This window comes from Miniopterus schreibersii (assembly GCF_964146895.1).
Source record: "Miniopterus schreibersii genome assembly, chromosome: 13".
In the NCBI taxonomy this organism is placed as follows: Eukaryota; Metazoa; Chordata; class Mammalia; order Chiroptera; family Miniopteridae; genus Miniopterus; species Miniopterus schreibersii.
Genome location: NC_138113.1, coordinates 291,483 through 312,447, shown reverse-complemented (window position 1 = coordinate 312,447; position 20,965 = coordinate 291,483). Strand labels below are relative to the sequence as shown.

General features: G+C 52.8%; 1 protein-coding gene across 5 annotated transcripts in view; it reads right to left on the bottom strand.

The window, feature by feature from the left end:
• SNTG2 (syntrophin gamma 2) overlaps positions 1 to 18,534 on the bottom strand; it is a 47,420-nt gene extending 28,886 nt beyond the window's left edge. For 2 of the 5 annotated variants that reach the window (XM_081156841.1, XM_081156845.1), the window contains exons 1-6: positions 18,344 to 18,534; positions 7,596 to 7,733; positions 4,997 to 5,053; positions 4,861 to 4,918; positions 3,220 to 3,263; positions 3,081 to 3,122 (exon numbers count right to left, since the gene is read on the bottom strand). In XM_081156841.1, coding sequence (XP_081012967.1) covers positions 3,081 to 3,122; positions 3,220 to 3,263; positions 4,861 to 4,918; positions 4,997 to 5,053; positions 7,596 to 7,733; positions 18,344 to 18,412 — 408 coding nt within the window. In that variant the 5' untranslated portion in view covers positions 18,413 to 18,534. The remainder of the gene's footprint in view (positions 1 to 3,080; positions 3,123 to 3,219; positions 3,264 to 4,860; positions 4,919 to 4,996; positions 5,054 to 7,595; positions 7,734 to 18,343) is intronic. The other 3 variants (XM_081156843.1, XM_081156842.1, XM_081156844.1) reach the window with 3 other exon arrangements.
• Between the last annotated feature and the right edge of the window lie 2,431 nt (positions 18,535 to 20,965).

Below are 20,965 nucleotides of genomic sequence, written 5' to 3'. Positions count from 1 at the left end.
ACCAAGGTCTTTCCAAATTTCACATTTTTTTAAAACACGTTCAGTTCAAAAAGTTAGGATTTATCACCATTTCCTCTGCTCACTGATTATCACAGAGTTTACACTTGAAATAGGACTTGATCCTGAAATTATTTTTTGAGTCGCTAATATTATTCCATCTATTAAAAAACATGAACGAGCCCAAGAAAACTCGCATGACCAGTTTATTTAAAACTCCCCCTTTTAAAACACGGTGACTATTTTAGTCCTTTTTGCTGTATTATTAAAACACGAGAAACTTTCAACTAATTGACTCTCTTCAGGATCGTAATCAGGCCTGTGTTGTCTCCGGGCGCCTCCGAAGCTTCGTCTTCCTAAGTATAAGGAGCGGGGGCTTTTTTAGACCATCTGTGAAACGAATAACCGCCTTCCCGCCGTCTTACTGGGCAACGCGGGTTTCATGCCACACGCTTGCCGCCGACACATATCTTCTGCGTCAGCGCACGTCGGTGGGGCTCCGTGGCCCCTGCGCAGGCTTCTCAGCTGCCGGGTGGCCCTCGTGCCTGGAATCCCAGCAAAGTGGGGGAACACTGTGTTACCCTCTAAAAGTCTTGTCCCCTTCTGTCCGCACGTTTCAGAGCCAGCGAGTGCCTCGGGCTGAGGGGGGTCTGCTCCTCGCGGAGGCCTTTCTGACAGGGATGCGTCTTGGGGGCGGCTAAGAACTTATCGAATGGATTGAAATTCAAGGACATAAATCAGTGTTGACGAACAGAGCAGGAGGAGCCCGAGGGGGCAGAACGGCTTGCGGGAAAATCAGGTTGCCTGTCTGGGTCACCACAACGGGTTTTGAATGTTACCTCCGTCCTGTTACAGCCCCACCGACTCGCCAGGTCCGGCATCGTCCCGATGCTGGGCAGCAGGTCCCTGCAGAGCCATGCAGCTCGGGGGGGGGGGGGGGGGGGCGCGGCCACAGGAGGGCGCCCCTGAAAGCCGGCCCCCCAACAGATGCCTTCATCCTCAACAGTGTCTTCTGCAGAAATTTTTAATTTTCATGAAGTCTAGCTTCTCAATTCTCTCCTTCATGGGTTGCGCCTTCGCTGTCGCATCTAAAAAGTTACTGACGATCCCAAAGCCGTCTAGGTTTCCTCCCATGTTATCTTCTGGGAGTTTTGCAGTTTGGAACTGACGCCTCTTTCTGTGGCCCGTTTCGAGTGAGCGTTTGTGGGGGTGAAGGTCTGTGCGCAGACTCACTGCTCTGCACCTGGACGCCCAGCGGCTCCGGCCCCGTGCTGAGGGGACTGTCCTTTCTGCACCGGGCGGCCGCTGCTCCTGTCTGAGGCCCGCTGCCTGGATTTATGGGGTCTGTTTCTGGCTCTCTGCTCCGCTCTGTTGACTCACTCGTCCACTCATCCATTCGTCCACTTCGTCCATTCGTCCACTCGTCCATTTGTCCACTCGTCCATTCGTCCACTCGTCCATTTGTCCACTCGTCCATTTGTCCACTCGCCTGCTGTTTCCTCAGCACCGCCTTGGTCACTGCGACATGTCAGTAAACGCTGAGGCTGGGGAGGGTCAGCGTCCGGCCCGGTTCTCCTTCAGTGCTGCTACATATTCCGGGTCGTCGGCCTGCGTGACCTTTAGAATCAGCCTGTCAACACCCACAAGAGAACCTGCTGGGACTGGACTGGTCTGCGCGGAGCCTGCAGGTCCCGTTACGAGGACTGACCTCCCGGCGATACTGAGAATTCCCGTCACGAACGTGCTCTCCCGTTACAGGAATCGCTGCCCTCGGCACACAGACGTCCGACTGAGTGACTTTCTAACCATCAAATTTCCTTTTTCTCTGATGGTGACATGTCTCTGAATTTGTCCCATAAACTTATGGACGGTTTATTCTCTGCCATGGCTGTTGTGACAAACACTCATGTGGGTAAAAATACACAAGTAAAAAGAGAACAATTACAGGTTTATGTGCATATACAGGTTACGTGAGAATGAACCTTTTTCGTCACTTTCAATAGTGGAACTTCCCCGAAGGAGGAGATGGTGTAGAATGGTGAAGATTCATCCCGTGGACCCTTCGTGTTGAACAGAATCGACATGTTTTCAAAATTAATTGACGCTCGAATTTACTCTGAAAAACGAGGGGGTGATTTATGAGCTCGTGCACAAATTTAATATTTCTATGAAGTTTATGAAGCTGAAAAATGGACATTCTGCGTCTCATTAACAGCTGCAATCGAGTCTTTTGTGTTTCTTAACAATGAAGACACACAATTGGATGATTTGGTTCAAAAAGTGTATTTGTATCCATCAAATGTTGAAAGAGCTCCATTTATCAGGACCACACGGCACTTGCTCAGAAACGTGTGTCCTGGACGAAGGCGCTCGGCTTTCCCTGGGCCGGTGGGGCCTGTGAGGTGTGCACGCTCCCTCCTCGGACCCAGAAAGCAAACGTCGGGGAAACTGGGAAACTGACACAAACGTTAGGTCCAGAAAGTAAACAGGTGAGAACCGGTCATTGTTTGAACGTGAGCCTGACAGTCTGAGTCCCTCGAGACCACGGCCCGAGTTCGTCCCACCTGCGAGTCTTTCTCGGCGCCTGGCGCATGTGACAGTCAATCCACACACTGTGAGGGTCGGAGGGCTGAGCACCGCGCGGAGCCGTTCCTCTCAGCGACGCGACTAGGACGGACCCCGGAGCCCGACCTGACCTGAGGCAAAGCCATCACCACGGAAGGAACGCTGGGCGCAGGCCCTCTGACCGCATGTGGACACGCCAGCATCCCAGGCCGTCGCCAGGGGTGTGACCCTCGGGCCACCCAGGGAGTCCCGTCCCCGAACGTCACTCCTCCCGTATTTGAGACAGACGGGGCCACGTTCACCGCCATGGGTCTGGGAGGACGGGTTCTGTGGGTTCCGTAACGTGAGGTGCGGCCCAGCACGCGACACGCGGGCACCGCACGCAGCTCCTTTGGAACTGACTTACAACATCCTTCACGCTTCCCAGTCCTAACACTGTGCCTGAAGTGTAAGTTTAGAGAGAACGCAATAAAGGAATAGCTGATAAACGGAACAGAAGACAGAGAGAGAACACTTACCACCTCCTCGTGGGTTGCGTTTTCCACATTGATGCCATTAACCTGAGCAGACGACAAATTAAGATTTTGAGGACAACTGATGACTCCAAGTTCAAAACAAAAGTGCAACAAAGCCAGGACTGCAGTGCAAGGCACCGACCTGCAGGATGGCGTCTCCTATGAACAGCATCCCCGTCCGGTCGGCTGCAGAGGGGCACAAGCAGCGAAGTGTTAACAGAAAGTCAGCGACTCGCGTGTGTCACGACAGCTGCTGCGTAAGCTTCGTGTTTGCAGCAACTGGGGAGGCTTGTGCGTGTTCACGTGCATGTCAGTGTGTGCACACATGTGTGTCACGTGTGAATGTGAGCATGTGTGTACAGGGTACGTGTGTGCATGTGTAAGTTAGTGTGTCACGTGTGAGTGAGGATGTGAGCATGTCAATGTGTGTTCATGCGTGTAACTGCATGTGTGAGAGAATGTGAACATGTGTGTGCTCGTGTGTGTGAGAATGTGAACATGTGTGTGCTCGTGTGTGTGCATGGGTGTGGGAAATGCCAACAGCACAGCACAGGCAGCCCCCCCCAAGGCTGCACAGATGGCCACTAACTCTAAGCCCATTCGGAGCGTCACTTTCCAAACACAGGCGAGTGTGACGTGGACACAAGTGTCCCCTCCTCCCAGGGAGGGAGGCACTGCCTGGCGTGGGGAGTCTGACCCCATTTCTCACTAAGTCGATACCAACAATACAGTAGGAACCCCAGACCCGCTGAGCAGCCCATTCTCCCCAAAACCAGGTTTGCTTTAACTCAGAGACTGCCCCTCGCCACGTCGCGGCCATGGACTTTCATACTGGAAGTCGGCCCAGAAAGTCAGGTTAAAAAGCAGGTCTGAGAGTCCTGGCCAGTGTGGCTCAGCGGTTAGAGTACCGGCCTGCGCACCGAAGGGTCGCAGGTTCGATTTCCGGCCAAGGGCACGTACCTGGGTTGCAGGTTTCATCCATGGTCAGGGCATGTGCAGGAGGCAACCAATCTCTGTCTCTCTCTCTCTATCCCTCCCCTTCCCCCCTCTTTTTCACTCTTCCTAAAAATCAATGCAAAAAATATCCTTGGGTAACTTGCTTTGTAGCCTGGATTCCTGGACTGGGGGTGCTGAGAGAATAGGGTGGGGGAGGCACCACCAAGGTGAGGATCCTAAAGGGCTGGACCAACACACACCACCTAACGGAGTGACCTTGCTACTCTGGAAAAATCTTCCCTTTTTTTTGGAAAACAAGCTGCCCAGCACTGGGGTGGGGCAGAAGTCCATCTGCCCGTTTCCCTCCCACACAGTAATCACCCAGGAGACGGCTGGAGTTCAGGGTCAGCGTCCCCAAAGCGGCTCCTTTATTATGTGACCACTAACCAGCCAGCCCAGGCCCCCAGGCCCGAGGGAGCCTGTCCGCTGGGTAAGCGCCCGGAGGTTTGATGTCATTCACACCAGAGACCTAACAAGCACCACCGCCTCGTCCACCATTAATTCCCCTCATGTCTTACGAGGCCTCGAACCCGCCCCAAGTGCTGGATCAGCAGCACCTTCGGGGGGCCTGGGGTGCCGCCCAGGGAGCCAGTCTCTCGGGCCTCGCAGGGCCAGCAGAAATGAACACGGGGCAGAGTGGAATCAGGGATGAAATAAGATACAGCCACAGACATAAGTGGCAGCCTAAATAATCAAGCAAAAGCAACAGTTGCTAGTTTTTCACTTAAAGTAACATTGTATCTCCCACATGGCCGCAACGCCACGCAGTGATTTTGGCTGTTTTTACCTGCGTGGTCTTTGAATATTTTCGATATGACGACGGGGACTCGGTGCTCGGCGCCTCCCTGGAAGACAGAGGAGCGTGGTTACCGTCCCCGCGGAGGCGCTGGCTGCGGGGGACGTGGGAGGGGGCGCGGTCATACCTTGATGCTCAGGCCCAAGCCGCCCACGGGCTGTCTGCGGAGTGTTACCGTTCTATGCTTTAAAAAATTTTAGAAAACAAACCAAGTTTAGGTTAAAACGCACGATTGGAAAGTGAATGCAAAGCGCATCGAGAACGTCTTACATTAAACTTAAGAAGATGATTGAATACATTCCCAAAGCAGCACCGCTTAACCGCCACGGTAACGAGGCCCTTTCACATCTCCCGTCTGCGGCACCGAACACGGAAACAAAGATAAAAACAGCCCCCGTTCGGCCGGCAAACCCCGGCTTCAGGGGCCGGATGCCTCCCTGAACTTATTATAACATTTGTTAGCATTTGGTACGGTTTACACGTCTCGGCACGTCCTGCTACGTCAGTGCTCCTCACGGATTTACCGGAGAGCGTCCCGAGTTATAACCCAGCGGAGGCGAAGCCACGACTCTGCCTCATCTGTGATTAGCTCGGGGAGCTCAGAGCAACAACTGCTCATCCTGAACCTCGGCCCCCAGGCCGTGAACGAGGGCACTGAATTCTCTCGGGCGCAGCCCACGGTGCATTTGCCCTGACGTCAAGTCCCAAATACAGCCCAGGGGCCTATTAAAATCTTCTCCTTTTAGGAACTGCCCACCTCACTCATGCGAACCACAAACGTAACTTGTTACAATTTAGAAAAATATGTCAGATGTACAGTGACAATTACAAAATAAAACAATCTAAACAAAACCCCTGGCACGTGAGAATACACTAGCTCTTTCCTTCTGCGAAGCACACAGTTTCTTTAGGAGACGGTTAGAAAGTCCTGAGATTTTAATCTGTAAAACGCCAGGTCGATCTGAAAGGGTGGGAGTCTAAATGAAATACGAATTCGCAGACTCCACACCCTGAGGCTGAATCAGAAGGTTTGGAAAACCCATTGGTTTTAAGAGTAAATTTAGTTTTGGTCCCTTATTTGTGATAAAAGTAGCAACTATTGCTAACTGATAACTGCGGTTACTTTTCCAGCGGGTTCAAGAAAACAAAACAGTCTTCCCTCCGTTGTGTCCGCGCCAATGGGCAGCAAGGACACGGCCCCCCCGGGTACATGGTCACGGGAATGCCGCCGCGGTCTCGGAGAACCAAACTCCCGACTGGCGCCTCAGCCAGCGAGCGTCCACTCGCGACGCATGCTGATTTTTAGCGAGTACGGGCTTCCCACCGAGAAGAGAGCTCGAAATATAACGATCGCTAATCAGTATTGTTTCATATTAGGAAAACTGGTCTGGAAAATCCAAACACCCGTCTGAATGTCACAGCGAACTGCTGGGGACGCCCGAGGCAGGAGCAGACCAAGGGGGCCGGGCTCGCTCCAGGGCGGGACGGCGACTGGCCCGTCAGCCCTCGGCGGTGCCCGAGCCTCGTCACCTGTAACTCGGGGAACAGGACGCACCCGCTCACATGAGGCTGGGGCTGTGACCTGGGTCTGCAACGTGCTGGGCAGACCACGGGCACTGTCCTGGGAAAACCTGCAGCGGTGACGATCCTTGTGGCGGTTCTATTACCTAAGCCTCGGACCCTGACGAGAAGCCGCTTTCTGGACTTTACCAGCTACATCTTCACTCTGTAAATGTGGGTTGAACCGAATCTGATGCTTAACACACTTCACCCCCGGGCTGCACGCGGGGCTCACGGTCAGTGAGACGTAACTTCCCTGCTCCTTTCTCAAGGGTCAGCCCTGGGAGGAGAGGCCTTCGTTCCACCTCCTTAGAATCACGTCAGCAGAACCTAAGTGTCCTCGGCCGGGCTCCCCTGCGCAGGGTGACTGGGGAACACTCGACACTGTGAACCCGACAGAACTGCTGTTCCGAGAACCCACAGAGGGGCTCCCACTCGATTCTAAAAGCAGCTGTGACCTGTTAAAAATAGTCTTTCTTGTTCTCTAAACACGATGCCTCGTCACGGCAGGATGGGTTCTGTCTTATAACCGCCGAGGAACGCAGCTTCCCTGTTCCTCACTGACAGGCGGGACCCACCGTGGCTCTGTAGCTGATAAATAAGTTTCTTACCCTGAAGAAAATGCTGTTTGTAAGTCAGGAGTGTGATTAAGGCCAAGAAGGACCACACTTTAGGAGTGAAATTCATATTCACACCCACAGGTGCACAGAGAGCGAGGAGGGAGAGAAACACTGACGTGAGAAAGACACATCAGTCGGTGCCTCCCGGAGGAGGCCCCAGTCGTCCAGGGATCGAACCTGCAACCCAGGTACGAGTGCCCTTGACCGGAATCAAATCCATGGCCCTTCAGTGAGAGGGCCGATGCTCTTACCACTAAGCCACACTGGCCAGGGCAGAGGCTATTGTTTTACGTAAAGTTCCTCAAGGGAAATGTATCAGCCGAGAAAGTAAGAAAGACAGGGAGGGAGGAAGTGCTAAGACCTCGACCATGACCCTCCGTGATGTGATAATCAGCCAGCAGCCGGGCACCTTAACAGAGGCGGTGGCCCCTCAGCGTGATCAGCCCTGAGCCACTGGCGACATATGTGGCCTCGTGTGTGTGAGCCCCTCGGGCTCGCCTGGACGCTGTGAACAGACCTGGCCTGGGAGCTGCTGGGGGCACTTACATTTGCACCGGGGTTGCTTCCACTAACACAGACGACATCCTGCGTTTGAATTGTCAGTACCTCTTTTGTCAGCTTCAGCCGGACGTCATGGGCATTTCCAGACACTTGGTCGTGCAACAAGGCTATGCCGGTCTTCGTCTGCAGACACAAAGCAGAAACAACGGCAGGTGTGAGGGCCCACACTGCAGGCTGCTCCTGTTCGACAGCTTCCTGAACACCCTGCGCACAGGCCAGGCAGCCACCGGGGCGGCACCCACCAGGCTCCGCAGCTGGGCAGCAGGCAGGCAGGACCTCTGTCCCCAGCCGCTCAGAGCCCTCAGGGCGGGTGGTTGGGCCAGGTGTGCGGACCAGAACCTGGAAGGACAGGAAAGGGATGCTTCCCAGGGTCACACTTGATCCAGAAAAGCAGCCGTGTTTGTGCTAAAGGAGGCAAACCTGAGGGGTATGTCGAAATGGCACCCTGGCTCCCTTTCCTGCGACACACACAAAGCCCGGCCCCTGCACCGCGGCCCTCATGTCCCCGTTCTCTCCCCAGGCTTCTCCGGGTCACCACGGAGCCCAGCTCTCCCTCTCCACCTGCCAGTCACTGGGACAGGCCAGCCCAGGCCCCACCACGCCGGGCAACTTGATCTCCACCCTTCCTGCCGCGGGGGCTGCACCTGCTCCCAGATCTGTCGCATTAATGACCCGGACACGAACCTCCACTGCTGCCCTGGGGCCCTGATCTCCGTGCCGGCCATGGCACCAGCTGCGTGTTAGCACCTCCCAACACCCCTTCCAACGTCTCACATGCTACCTACACGTGCACACATATGTATGCACAAACACATGCCCGTGCACACAAACACATGTACATACACACATGTACACAGACATACAACAACACAGCACCTATGTCAATGCTGTGGCGAGAGCAGCAATACAGGTTCTGGCTCACACAGGCCGAGGCTGCAGTTGCAAACCTGGAACCCAAAGAGTAAAAGCCAAAGGCCGACCACTAGGATCTCAGGCCGTGTCTGCACAGGGTGTCATCTGGGTGTGGTGTCAGAGGTCACGCTCCACTTTGTAATAAATGCACTTTCCTCCAGCAGGCCTGGGAGCCCCTGTGGGGAAACGCGAGGCTCGGCGGCTGCCTGCTTCCTGTTCGGGATTCACCGGGACGTTTACAAACATGCTCAGAGGCGGACGTTGACTGAGTGACGATCCTGTGAGGGGCCGTGATGCCATGAGGGGTGACAGCCGCAGGCAGGGCTGTGGCCGCTGTGGATCGGGGCAGTGGGGTGCTCTGGGGGCCCTGGGTCTGCTGATGAACAGAGGGGCCCAGGAACACAGCGTCAGCACCCTGGACAGCAGAAGGAGAGGCCACACCCAGGGGTTGTCACCCAAGGGAGCCGGGGACAAGGCTGATGCTGTACTTGGTCCTTTAGCACAAGAAATGTTTTTACTTTTAAAAAGGTGCAGTCATGACCCATCTACATCAACATGTAAAATACACTCACACACAGTACTCATTTCAGCTCATCCACCTCTCCAACCAAGTGCCATTTCCAGCAGTTAGTGGTCTCGGAGGTGAAGTTGTCTCTGCCCCAGGGACTTACTTTTAAAGTAAGTTTTAAAAAGAGAACAGCTTTCAGGAAAAAGGTCAAGAAAAGCACGTTGGGGCTGCCACTAGTCAAGCCCAGGGTTAAACCTCATTAAACAGGTACAACGCCAGCCGATGGGAGGAGCGGGCGCAGTGCAGGCCCAGCCCAGGGTGCTCTTAACATGCTTCCCTGGAGGGGTCCCCTGTTTATTCGGAAATAAGCACATTTTCCTCACTGAACTGTTGACACGTGTGAGTTAAAGAAAGAATATCATCTACTGAGAGAAACTTAATAAAAAGCTATGAAACCGCACAGAGCAGGGGGAGTTCCAGTGAACCAAGGCCTAGCCCACACAGGACGAGGGGCAAGAGGACCAGTTTTTTGTTCAGTCCAGTTTTAGCCACACAGCGGGGGCACCTTACATGGTTCTCCGCAACAGAGTCCAAATTTCCGACGCTGTCCCTTGACCTTGGTCTCCTCGGCCTCTCCAGCAGTAAAGATCATGTGGACCACCCCCAACAGACGGCATTCATTCTGTACACGGCCTAACGGACACCGTGAGGTTTCAATTACTTTTATAATATGTGAAAAACAAAGTGTCTATAGAGAGCAGAGTGATGTCATAGAAAAAGCCTCGATGACAACCAAATTAATCCAGTTCTGTCACGTGCTGGCTGCACCCGTTTGGACAATCGACCTCACTTCTCTCGCCACTGTTTACTGATATGCAAAGTTAGGTAGTTTCATCCCTTGCAGGATGACACAGGGAGTGAATTAGATGGTAAAGTGGTGCTGGGGGGGGGGGATACCCACTGCAGCCCGAACACCCCCCAAACAAGGCTCAGAGACGGGGCTTTGTGAAGACAGCTGAGGGGCCCCCGCCAGTCCTCCCGTTTGCCCTCCCTTGTCAGACAGCCCTGCACCCCACCGAGGTCCCGACCACCTCTCAGTTGCCACAGCTCCTCTGCTCCCTTCCACCCGAGCATGGCATCGTCCCATCCCTGTCACCCGCTGCCATCTCAGACACGCTCCCTCTGCCAGGCAGCTGTGATCCCCAGGGGCACAGACCATATGTGCTATAACTTGAGCATTTGCCGAAGCACCTGCCACAAGGTTAAGCACATTTCAAAAACGTGTCAGATAACTATTTGTTAAATATATGTTACAATAATATAATGCATCACTCATTAATGGAGCAGCTACAAAGTAATGTTTCAATTTTAATTTAAAGGTATCAGTGAGGGAAAAGCTATTGTATTCTGGGGAAATCTGTAAACTTTGCTCCTAGACATGCACCCCGAAAGTGCTGTGCATCCTGGTTTCCCCAGCATGTTTCGTCTCTCAGGAATGCCAGGGACATCTTCAAACAACACGATCTGTGCTGTAATTAGAATAGTGACACGTTCTGTCTTCACTGAGAGCAAACGCGCCATTTGAGGAAGGAAAAGCATCCCACAGGCTAATCAACAATCTTCCGGACAGGTTGTCAGAGTGTACAGGCTACTTAAAACCCCTCAGCCTGAGGTTCCTCCCCACCTCACCCCAAGCCCTCGGACATCGCCCTGCCTTTCTCCACCGGCCTGGGATCTGCCACAACACGTGCTACGTGCTGGCTTCCTGCAGAAAACTAGTTAACTGTTCAAATTTGCACCATCTGCTGATGAGTGTAGGTCAACTCAGGTAAAGGGCCATCTTTACAAACATTCAAAACAAAAAAAGAAGCTGGATCCCATGTGACATTTCCTCTTGATCGAAGGGTAATTACCTTCATCCCTCCACCCAAAACAGCCCTGTGAGAGCCGGGAGGGGAGCAGCTGCAGGTCCCAGAGGGGCTGCCAGGTGGGAGTGCAAATGTCCCCCACTCACCCCAGGCCCCACCCCAGGGCTGGGAGGAAGAGGGACACGTGGCAAATATGAAATTCTGTAATCCCAATGTCCATGTCCCCCACATACACATTTTTACTGTTTTTTGCGGAGCAATATCTTATGTCTATTTTACACGAGATATATACTATATAACATACACACCCAGAAACAATAAAAACAGATAAATAAAAGGCACTTCTCCTCTTTCTCTCTCCTCTTCTGAGCTTTGCATCTCAGAAAAGAATGTACTGGTTGGGCGTCTGAACACAACACTTTCCTTCATCTATTTTCCCTCCCCATCTAGGAAGCGGTGATAATACTTGCCCACCTCAGTATTTATAACTCTCATGAGAAAATTAAGGTAAGTAGTTATGAGGATTCATGACAAACAGCAACACCTGGGCTGCTGAGGGGGGTCCCACAGAGAAGGACCGCCGACCCAGCCGGGGTCAAGCGTTCCTATAACCTCAGCCGTGGAGAAGCCGCCTTCCCCACTGAAGTTCTGAGAGACCAGCCACGGGAAGTCAGCTTCTCTCTCAAAATCAAACCATTCTACAGGTATCCTCTGACATCAAACAACAGCCCTGGCTGGCAGTGCTTTGGGGCTGGTGGGTGCCCGTCTGGGCGTGGACCAGCACTGCGAGAGCTGGAGCTCGATTCCGGGACAGGTGGGCAAAGGTTACCTGCCCTGCCCAGGTCTCAAGTCCAGAGCCTGGTTTCCTACTTCCTAGAAATGAACTCTGTGCAAAAAAGGCACATCCACCAGCTCACACAGATGGTTTTATTTCAGAAGAAAGAAGAAAGATCTTAATTACAGAAGTTTCTCTAGAATGAAACGCTTTCTCGCCAGTTTCCACATTTGCCCCAAAAAAGAGAGAAATAACACCCAACCAGTGTCTCTGTGCAATGAGAGCAGGCACACATGTCCCGGTAGAATTTATTTAGTGAAACCTGATACATAGTAATGAGGAAAAGGCAGCTATTCCTGGGGAGCTGGGCCTCTTCGCTTCAGGAGAGAGGTCTTTCTGCAGAGACCAGGCTGTCTAAGCGTGAGTGTGATTTAGATACAGTATCTGGTTCTCTGGCAACACTTGATGATTGGATTTTGTATCTTCACAAATTGAGGTGCCTGCTTTCAGAAAAAATGAACAACAGATCTCTCGGTAGGAAAACGACTATAATGTACTTCTGCTCAGAAAAGCTACCGGCAAGCTGTGTGCCCACGACATCTCCTTTGTGCTGAAAACCTCCCGTGAAGGGAGCAATGGCTCCTGTCAATCCTCACAGTTCTGATAATAAAATCTCCACTCTGCAGGATAAAACACTCTCTGGACTTGCAGGCTGAAGACCTGGGTTTGAGAATGGAAAATGGGATGTTTTGCTTCCTGTTGAGCTCGGCAGAGTCTTTGTTTGTCCCGTTACCATGACCTGTACTTTACCCAGGTGCCCTGCTGTCCCTCCCCACCCCTTGCCCAGGTACGATGATCTATCCAGCACCGCCCTTCACCCCACCCCACAGGGAAGGCGGTGCCCTCCCAGAGGCACTACAGCAGGACACCCTCAGCCAGGGGCACCCCAACAGCACAGCCCATAGCTAATGGATGGAGCCATTGGGTGAAGTATAATTAACTGAAGGGAAATCATGAAGGGTAATATTCAACAGGACAGAGATGAGATATAGAATAAATTCTTTTACCATGAACAGTTATCTGATTTGTAAAATGGATATTAAAGTGTACCTATTATAAAAATATAAAGATACAATTTTATTCAAACCCAAAATAGCTAATCATCAATATAAAATTCTCAAAAGAAAATCCAGAAATAGAACTTCCTCCTTGTTACCTTCAATTCTTTTTTTTTTAAAAAGAATTACATACCTTCAATTCTTTTTAAAAAAAAAAAATGTTTGTATTGATTTCAGAGAGAGGAAGGGAGAGGAAGGGAGAGAGAAACATCAGTGATGAGAGAGTCATTGATCGGCTGCCTCCTGCACGCCCCCTACTGGGGATCAAGCCCACAACCCGGGCATGTGCCCTGACCGGGAATCGAACTGTGACCTCCAGGTTCACAGGTCGATGCTCAACTGCTGAGCCACGCCAACTGGGCACATACCTTCAATTCTTAAACTACACAATAAAATATCTGCCCACTAAAAGCACTCATCCTAGAAATAAAATTTAATTCTTACATATGATTTGTTGTTTAAACTATTCTGCTTAAAATATAAATAACTAGTTACTTCCTGGGTATGAGAGGAATGTCTGCCTACTGGAGCTTGGGGGTTTAACTACAAATGCATGAAAAATAAATTAGTAAAATGAATGCTAACAAACATGATCACATTTATGATGCTGAATTTTAATATCCTATTTGATTGTACATAATAGTACAATTCAGTGCTGTGATAAATGATATCCAAATTCCAAGGGAATTTTGGTGCCTATCGAAATTAAACAGAGTTGATGTCAAAATGTCAATGGTGTAGCTAGATTTATTCATTCACAATAAACACAACTGTCAGTAAGATGCCCGGGACTGCTAGGCCTGCAGGAGAGGGGATGACACAGCTGCTCTAGAAACTGTCGCAGGAGAGGAACCAAAGCTCAGCACCTTCCTCAGGTGAGGTCTCTGAGACTGAATTCCTTACATGCAAAAATACAACTTATGTTTTCTAAGTGTTTCCAACGGTACCCTCTAAGAGTGTCCTCTAAATAAGGAAAGAACCCTAATATTTGCTTAACTGAAACATAGATAATTATTAATATTTATAGGATCTAAAACTGTAGACTCCTTAGGAAACAGAAACTATTTCACCCAATAATTTTAATTGAAAAATCACAGCACTTTTTAACAAAGTGCAGGAGGCAAAGGTGAAGGTTAGGGCTGCTGTGGTGAAGGCCGCAGGGTCCTGGGCTGCAGGGGTGCCCATGGGGCACAAGTGGTCCTGGGGCAGAGGTGGCCCTGGGCAGGGGTGGTGGGAGGCCTGGGGGGAGGGATGGCCCTGGGGCAGGGGTGGCTGTGAGGCCTGGGGAGGGGCTGGGTCGGGAGCAGGCAGGCTTAGGATCCAGCACAGAAATAGAAGGGATAAGCCATTCTCCTGAGCCTCACAGCAGCGTCAGGTGGACCCGGGAAAAGTGATGCCTAGTGTTCACTGAAAATAATCCAAAATCTATCCAGATCTAGACTCTGAATGACAATATGTAGTAGCCAATTGGTCACTAACGAAAGGTGCACACCAGTTTAAAATGCAAATACATTTTCTATGAAATTCTCATGCATTTTCCCCCCAAAGGCTTTTTTTAACCTTCCTTGTTTCATCTCAAAAAAATTCCTGTAGGTTCTAACTAAATAGCGAGTTTCTCAGGGCATTGGGATCAAAAATTCAAAGTGACCTTCAGGACCCGCACTGTGCCTTCTTCAGGTAAAAAAGGAGGCAGGGAATGCCGCTTCCCCGGCCACCCGAGGTGTCCAGGTTCCCCTGACCTGGGTCCGGCCTCCACACCCATGAACACTCAGCAAGCAGGTGCGGGCCAGGGACACAGGCAGGAGCCCTGCGGGGCCCCCTTTCAGCTCATCCAGAACTCACTTCAGGTGCCTGATGCTCCCAGGCACTGCCTGTGCTGACAGGTAAGCTACCACCACCTGCTTTAACAATTCTGGGCGAGGGAAGGAATGCCAGTCCTCAGGGTTTGAGGCAGCCGGATCTGGGGGACGGCACGAGCCGTGTGGGTGACACCTGTTCTCTGACAGACAAACACGGAAGGAAGGAAAACTGGGTTTCGGGATTGAGGTTATGACGCTGATTTTGGAAATGTGAGCGCAACTGCCAAGGAGGACACAGACACAGACGTCGGAGTTGAGTGGCTGAAGGCCCAGCCCGGGGCCAGGGCGGACGGTGACCATGTAAACCACAGAGGAGGGTGAGGAGACCAGGATACAAGTGGGAAAAGCAGAGAAGGTTCAACGGGAGCTGTGTGCACTGCACCTCTGAGAGGCAGGGTCAGGTCCGTTCCCTGGAGACGAAAGAGAGGAGCAGAGGTGGGCCGGCTGAGGCACGCCCGGGTGGGCACAGGCAGGCCTGTGGATGGGGACACTGGGGCTGTGGTGTCTCAAGGACAGAGGCCAAGGGCAGAATGCAGGTGACTAGGCGGTGACCAGGTGGAGTCAGAGCTCCAGGTGAGTCAGAGCTCCAGGTGCAAACCCAGAGGGAAAGATCTCAGGAAATGGGCCAATATACCCACTTAACAGGTAAGGGAACTGGGGTGAAAAAGTATTCACTTATTCGTCTCACTCAGCACAGGATCTCCTCCTTCCATCCCAATTATAAAGCAGCTAAATGTCTTCAATTGTAACTCTTGTCTTTGATGGAATGTGTTTCTTTGCTAGAATATACTTCAAGGCCACCCCTCCCATCAGCCTCTCAGTGTGTCTCATGGGACATCTTGGGAAGTGGAACTGAATTAAATGAAACATAAAACCACATCTACATTTACGTATTTACTCAGACACGTGGATATAAAAAAGGCTGTTGCTTGGCATATGTTGTTTGGGAAACAAGGCAACTTTACCACCGATATTTTCAATAAATAGGCACACTTTTCTATCTTGGACCTTGTTACAATGTTCAGTGGTGAACATATATCTCCTGACCGTTCCCCACTTTAAAACAAAGACATCTTGGTTATGATGTCACAGACAGTGCCAGAAACTCCAGCCCTGAAATCTAAGATGAGTCAGCAAGGATGAGAAACGTGTCCCGAAAGCATAAGACAAATGGACACGCAGTGTGTCACCTCTGTAAGAGACACCTGAGTGTCTCCACTACAATCACACACTTAAAATGACCCAACACCCTCCCACAGGAGACCGCACGTCTTTGCCTCAAGCCGTTCAATGCTTCCAGCCCCTCCCTCTGAAGCAGTTTTTATTCAAAATCAGAAAACGTGCTCTCAGTACAAATCGAACACAGATGCAGGACACATGGTAGGGATGGCTCTGCACCCGCGGCTTTCAGCCCAGGACTACAGGGCCGGTCAGCACACAGGCACCTGAGGCGCTTAACCTGGCAGCCGTACAGGGTATGAAACAGCTGCCCAAGCGAGGCTCCTGTGCTGCACGAGACGTTTACATTTGGCCAGATCCCCATTATTAAAACCAGCAGTCATTATAAACAATGTGTCGTATTTTTTTTACTTTAGGAAAAAAATATTTATCACTAGAAATATAATGGGTTTAAAACTTTGTGTCATTTTTCTAATTAGAGCACTAAGTTGTCTTCCTTAACTGAAATGATTACATGACTATGCAAATTCAGTGATATCATGGATAGTCACTAATGAGAAAATGAACAATCCTGCATGGCTGTCCACACCCCAGTCGCCTAAGTAAACATGAACGGCCGTGAAAGGCTCACAGGGCGTCAGCACATAGGGCCATTTTCCACCAGATATTTAAGCCGTGAGTGTATGCTGCAACTGTTCGTGTTTTAAAGACAGGTGTGTGAACAGAATACTTAACAGATTCATTTAAAATAAGTAGGAATCTGAACCTTCCCACCCACTGGAGTTCAACAGGGGCACACTGAGCACATTATTTCTGAAAACAAAGTTATCCTAGCTCTTAGCATGTTCTGAGTTGTTATTCTAACATTCGGCCTCCAAAGCTGACAAAACTTCGTTACAGATGGATACAAGTCACACAGGTCGTACCATACAAGCAAGGCTCTTGTTACAAAGAAGCACAACCATCCTGCAGCAAACTGGCAAACAGAGCCACCCGCTGGGCCCTCCGGAGCCGGCGCTCACGGGAATCAGCAGTCCGCACACGGAGAGCATTTGTTGGAGGCCCTGCAGTTGGTATCTTTTTAAAAAACTGAAGTGACTGCCAATAACTCATCAGCTGGGTTAATTCTGCAGAATGATAAATCCACTGCAATTCTTCCACTATAATCACAGTGATTACAAACAAGACTTGTTGCAAGAGCGCCTCAAGCCGATGTACAATTCCTGGCCATGGGAGGGCATCGTTTCAAAATTCAAAGCAGCATTTTATAAATTCTGTCACTCGGGCGTCTCTGCTCCCTCACGCAGGCATCTGCTTCCAGTGCCCACCAGCACATCCTCCAGGTGCAATGACCACCTGCAATAGCTGGGTTCACACTACAAAGCACTTTATAAAATAAGCATGGACTTTACATGGGATTTAATGTTACGATTTTGTGGTACTATCCAGAGTGGTAAAATTGATGGAGGAGGCATCTACCTGCACACAGATTTTGAAAAAAATCTCTATACCCTAGTTGAGGAGCATTATGACAACAGGAATGTATTAAAAGCCCTCCACCTGCTGAAGTCTGAGCATTTCTCAGTTCAACTGCGGACAGCTGAATGCATCCCTGGTTCACACTCAGGGAACTGGGGTCTGGGGCAGGGACCCCACCGTGGTTGGGGGTGGGAAGGGGGGTTCGCTGCGTTTGCAGGGGCCACCATGTCCGTCTACTTAGTAGCAACCAGAAAATCAGTTATTTTCAAACTGCTTCTGGAACACTGGGCTGTGGGTGGCAACTTGACCGTTTCCAAGAACTTTTCATTAAGGTTTGTGCCAAGATCTCTGCTCTCCCTCAATCAATAGTTCGGTTTATTAAAAATAAGGGGAGGGAGTTGTTTGGGGTAGAGACTAGAAGAGACGTCAAAAACCGGTATTAGGAGCCCCAAGTTCCTGGCTCCGGAAGACGCCGGTAACACCTCCAGGTGGGCACCTCCAGGTGGGCATCTCAGAGACCCCAACCCGCCCGTCCCGTAGAGGACCCTGGAGCCACGCACACAAAGAAACCGGGGCGAACACCAGACCCCCGCTTCTGCAAAGCCAAAGCCCTGCGTTTCAACACCAGCCCTTCAGGACATGAAACAGTTTGGGGATGGGAGACGCAGCGGTCAGGGGAGCGTGCCCATTGCGCCCAGGGTCGCTGTGGAGACGAGCTGCCGGAGCCGCTCCGAGGGACAGGGAAAGGGGGCGCCAGGGAGGAGGGGCGGGTGAGGAGGGGATTCAGGGAAGGAGGGGGCGGGGTGGGGGCGGGGTGCTCCAGGTGAGCAGGCTCCAGGTGAGCAGGGGGCTTGAGCCGAGGAGGCGGCTCAGGTGAGGAGGGGGCGGGGGCTGAGGCGCCTCCAGGTGGGAAGGCTCCGGGTGAGGAGGGGGCGATCTGAGCAGGGGGCGCGGGGAGGAAAGGGGGCCCCAGGCGAGGAGAGGAGCGGAGGGAGGTCTGCGGGCAGGGGAGCCGGGCGCGGAGGGCTCACTCACCCGCACGGGCACCAGCGGGCGGCCCGGGGGCCCGCGGGGGGCGGGGGCCGGGAGTCTGTTGCTGCTCATCGCCGCCCACGCGGCGGGGCCCGCGCTCGGAGCCGGGCGAGCTCAGCACCGGGGCCCCGCGCGAGCTCCCAGGGCCTCGCGGGCGCCGCGTCCGCGCCCCTCTCGGCCCCGGCTCGTTCGCGCGGGGCTGGCAGCTACCGAGGGGGCAGCGAGCCCCGCCCACCGCCCGAGAGCTCCGCCCACCGACCGGAGCCCCGCCCCCCGCCGCGAGCCCAGCCCCGCCCGGAGCCCCGCCCCCTCCCGGAGCCCCGCCCCTCCCGGAGCCCCGCCCACGCGGCCCAGGTGGGGACCCGCGCGCAGGGCGGGGCGGGGGCGCCCGGAGGCCGGGGCGCGGGCTGCGCGGCGGAGGGGCTGCGGCTCCGGGTCCTCTTCGGGGCCGAGCTGATCTGGGGGTGCTCCGGGTCCCAGCGGGCACGCATCGGCCCCTCCCGACCCCGGGCGGTCCCAGCCCGGCTGCTGCTTTGCCCCCGCCCCTGGAGTGGCCCCGTCACACCGGAGCCCACGCGGGACCCGGGGCCTGCGGGTGGAGGAGCGCAGAGGCCTCGGCTCTCTCCGGTCCCCCCCCCCCCCCCGCGTCCCTGGGGCGTCAGCCCCAACTTACTGGGCCCGCCGCTGGGGACGCGCTGGCCCGGCCTCTCCGGCCTCCATCCCCGGGCGCAGCCAGCTGTGGGCCGGTCCCCTCCGTTCAGCTTCGCGCCCCCAGGACTCTCGGGACAGCAGCATGGGGGTGTGTCCTCCCGACTTCCATGCAAGTGGAAGTTAGCTGGGGGCGAATCTCGGGAAATAAAACCACAGGCTGCCAACCTCCTACAGAGAAGCAAGCACCTATTTCCCTCCCTTTCCAGACCCGGGTCGCCCCCGCGCCCCGCGCCCCTCGAGGGGGTCTCTGGTCTCCGCCAGCCCATCTCGGACCCGAGGCGCAGTTAAGGGACTTCCTCCGCCTCCCTCGGGCTTCAAGACCCAACTCAGAAAGACGGCCTGCCCTCAGCACGGCCCCTCGGGCCCTTCAGCCTCAGCCGTGACGTTTTCGATGAGTGGAGGCGGCCCCTCCATTTGGGGTCGTCCGAAGCCGCCTCATGGGGGTCAGCAGCACCACAGAGGCGGCGCCGTGGCTGGCACCTCAGTGTCATCGGACACGGTGCCAGCTCTTCCCGTTCTGCTGATAGTAACTAATCACTGGCTTGGCCACTGTAAAACTAGTCAATAAATGAGGGAACATATTTATTAACACATAACTGATTAATGAGTGTATTATTAAGTGATTAATATAAGCTTGCATTTGAACTATTGAATTCTACATGACAAGTCACCCTAAAATGCAGTGCCTTAAAATAACAGTAAGATTTATTGTCTCTCAGTTTCTGGGATCAGGCACCAGGATTGGCCGACCTCTGTGGTTCAGGCTACCCTGTCTCAGGAGGCTGCAGTGGGCTGCCCGCCAGGACTGCCACCCTGGGCGGTGGGACTGAGCCTCCAGGGCCCCTCCGAGGTGCCTAACCCACCTTGTGGGTGAGTAGGCTCTGGGTGCCCTCCTTGGGCCCCAGTCCTTCCTCACCTGTCCTCTCCGCAGGGCTCCGTGGGGTCCTCTGGCATGGTGGTCAGCGTCCCCAGAGCCACTAGTTAGAGAGGTCAGGCTGCCACGTCAGTGTGGCCTGGCCTCAGAGGCACCTTCATGACTTCCTCTGTGTAAACACTACAGGCCACGCAGAGCCACCTGGAGTCAGTGTGGGAGGGACAAGCCACGGACCCCAGCAGGCATCTCCGGATCTCCAGAGTTCAGAGAGGAGGCTAGTTGCCATAGTGAGGAATAAGTGGATATTTAAATAATCCATTGGTGATTGTTACGCAAATCAGTCATTACTATGACGGTTGCCAAATGATGATTTTATAATTTCACCTTTCTCCATGTGTTACTTGGCATTCTATACTACGTATTCATGCATTCATTTATATCAGTAGGAACACATAGTCTGGATTTCACTCGATGGGTTATATTCCGTTACTATTTAGGTGCTCAAATTATGCCAGATTTGGCCAATTAGAGCCCTGTGAGCTGACTCCTGTGTCCTTCACCCGTCCCCATCATTCTCTAAGGACTTCCTCACTTTCTATCCGAGGCTCATTTTACGTTTTCTACTGCATTCTCAGAACCCGCCTTCTGTCCCAAGAGCCCCAATTCTTTTTAGTGGGGAATGATATTCAGAGACTGGAATTTAAATGCTAAATGGACTGGTTGCTGCTGAGATAGTGATTTCCAGCTCCTCTTAGCAGATAGAGCTGTGGGGAAAATGGATACATGTATCTATCCTATCTCTGTACTTACTTGTCTATACATTGTTGCAAGCTTGTACCTACTCCTTCACTGGGAGCCACACTGCGGGTCCATTCCAGGGCTCAGCTCTCCACAGCCCTGCCTCCTCCCTCCTCCACTATCCTCAACTTACCTTTTACATCAGCCCCCACCCCCCTACTTCTAATTAGCTCTCAAAACCTGAGCCTGCTACTGGACTTGGGCTCAGCTGGCCCCAAACACAGGCTCCTGTGAACCCCACC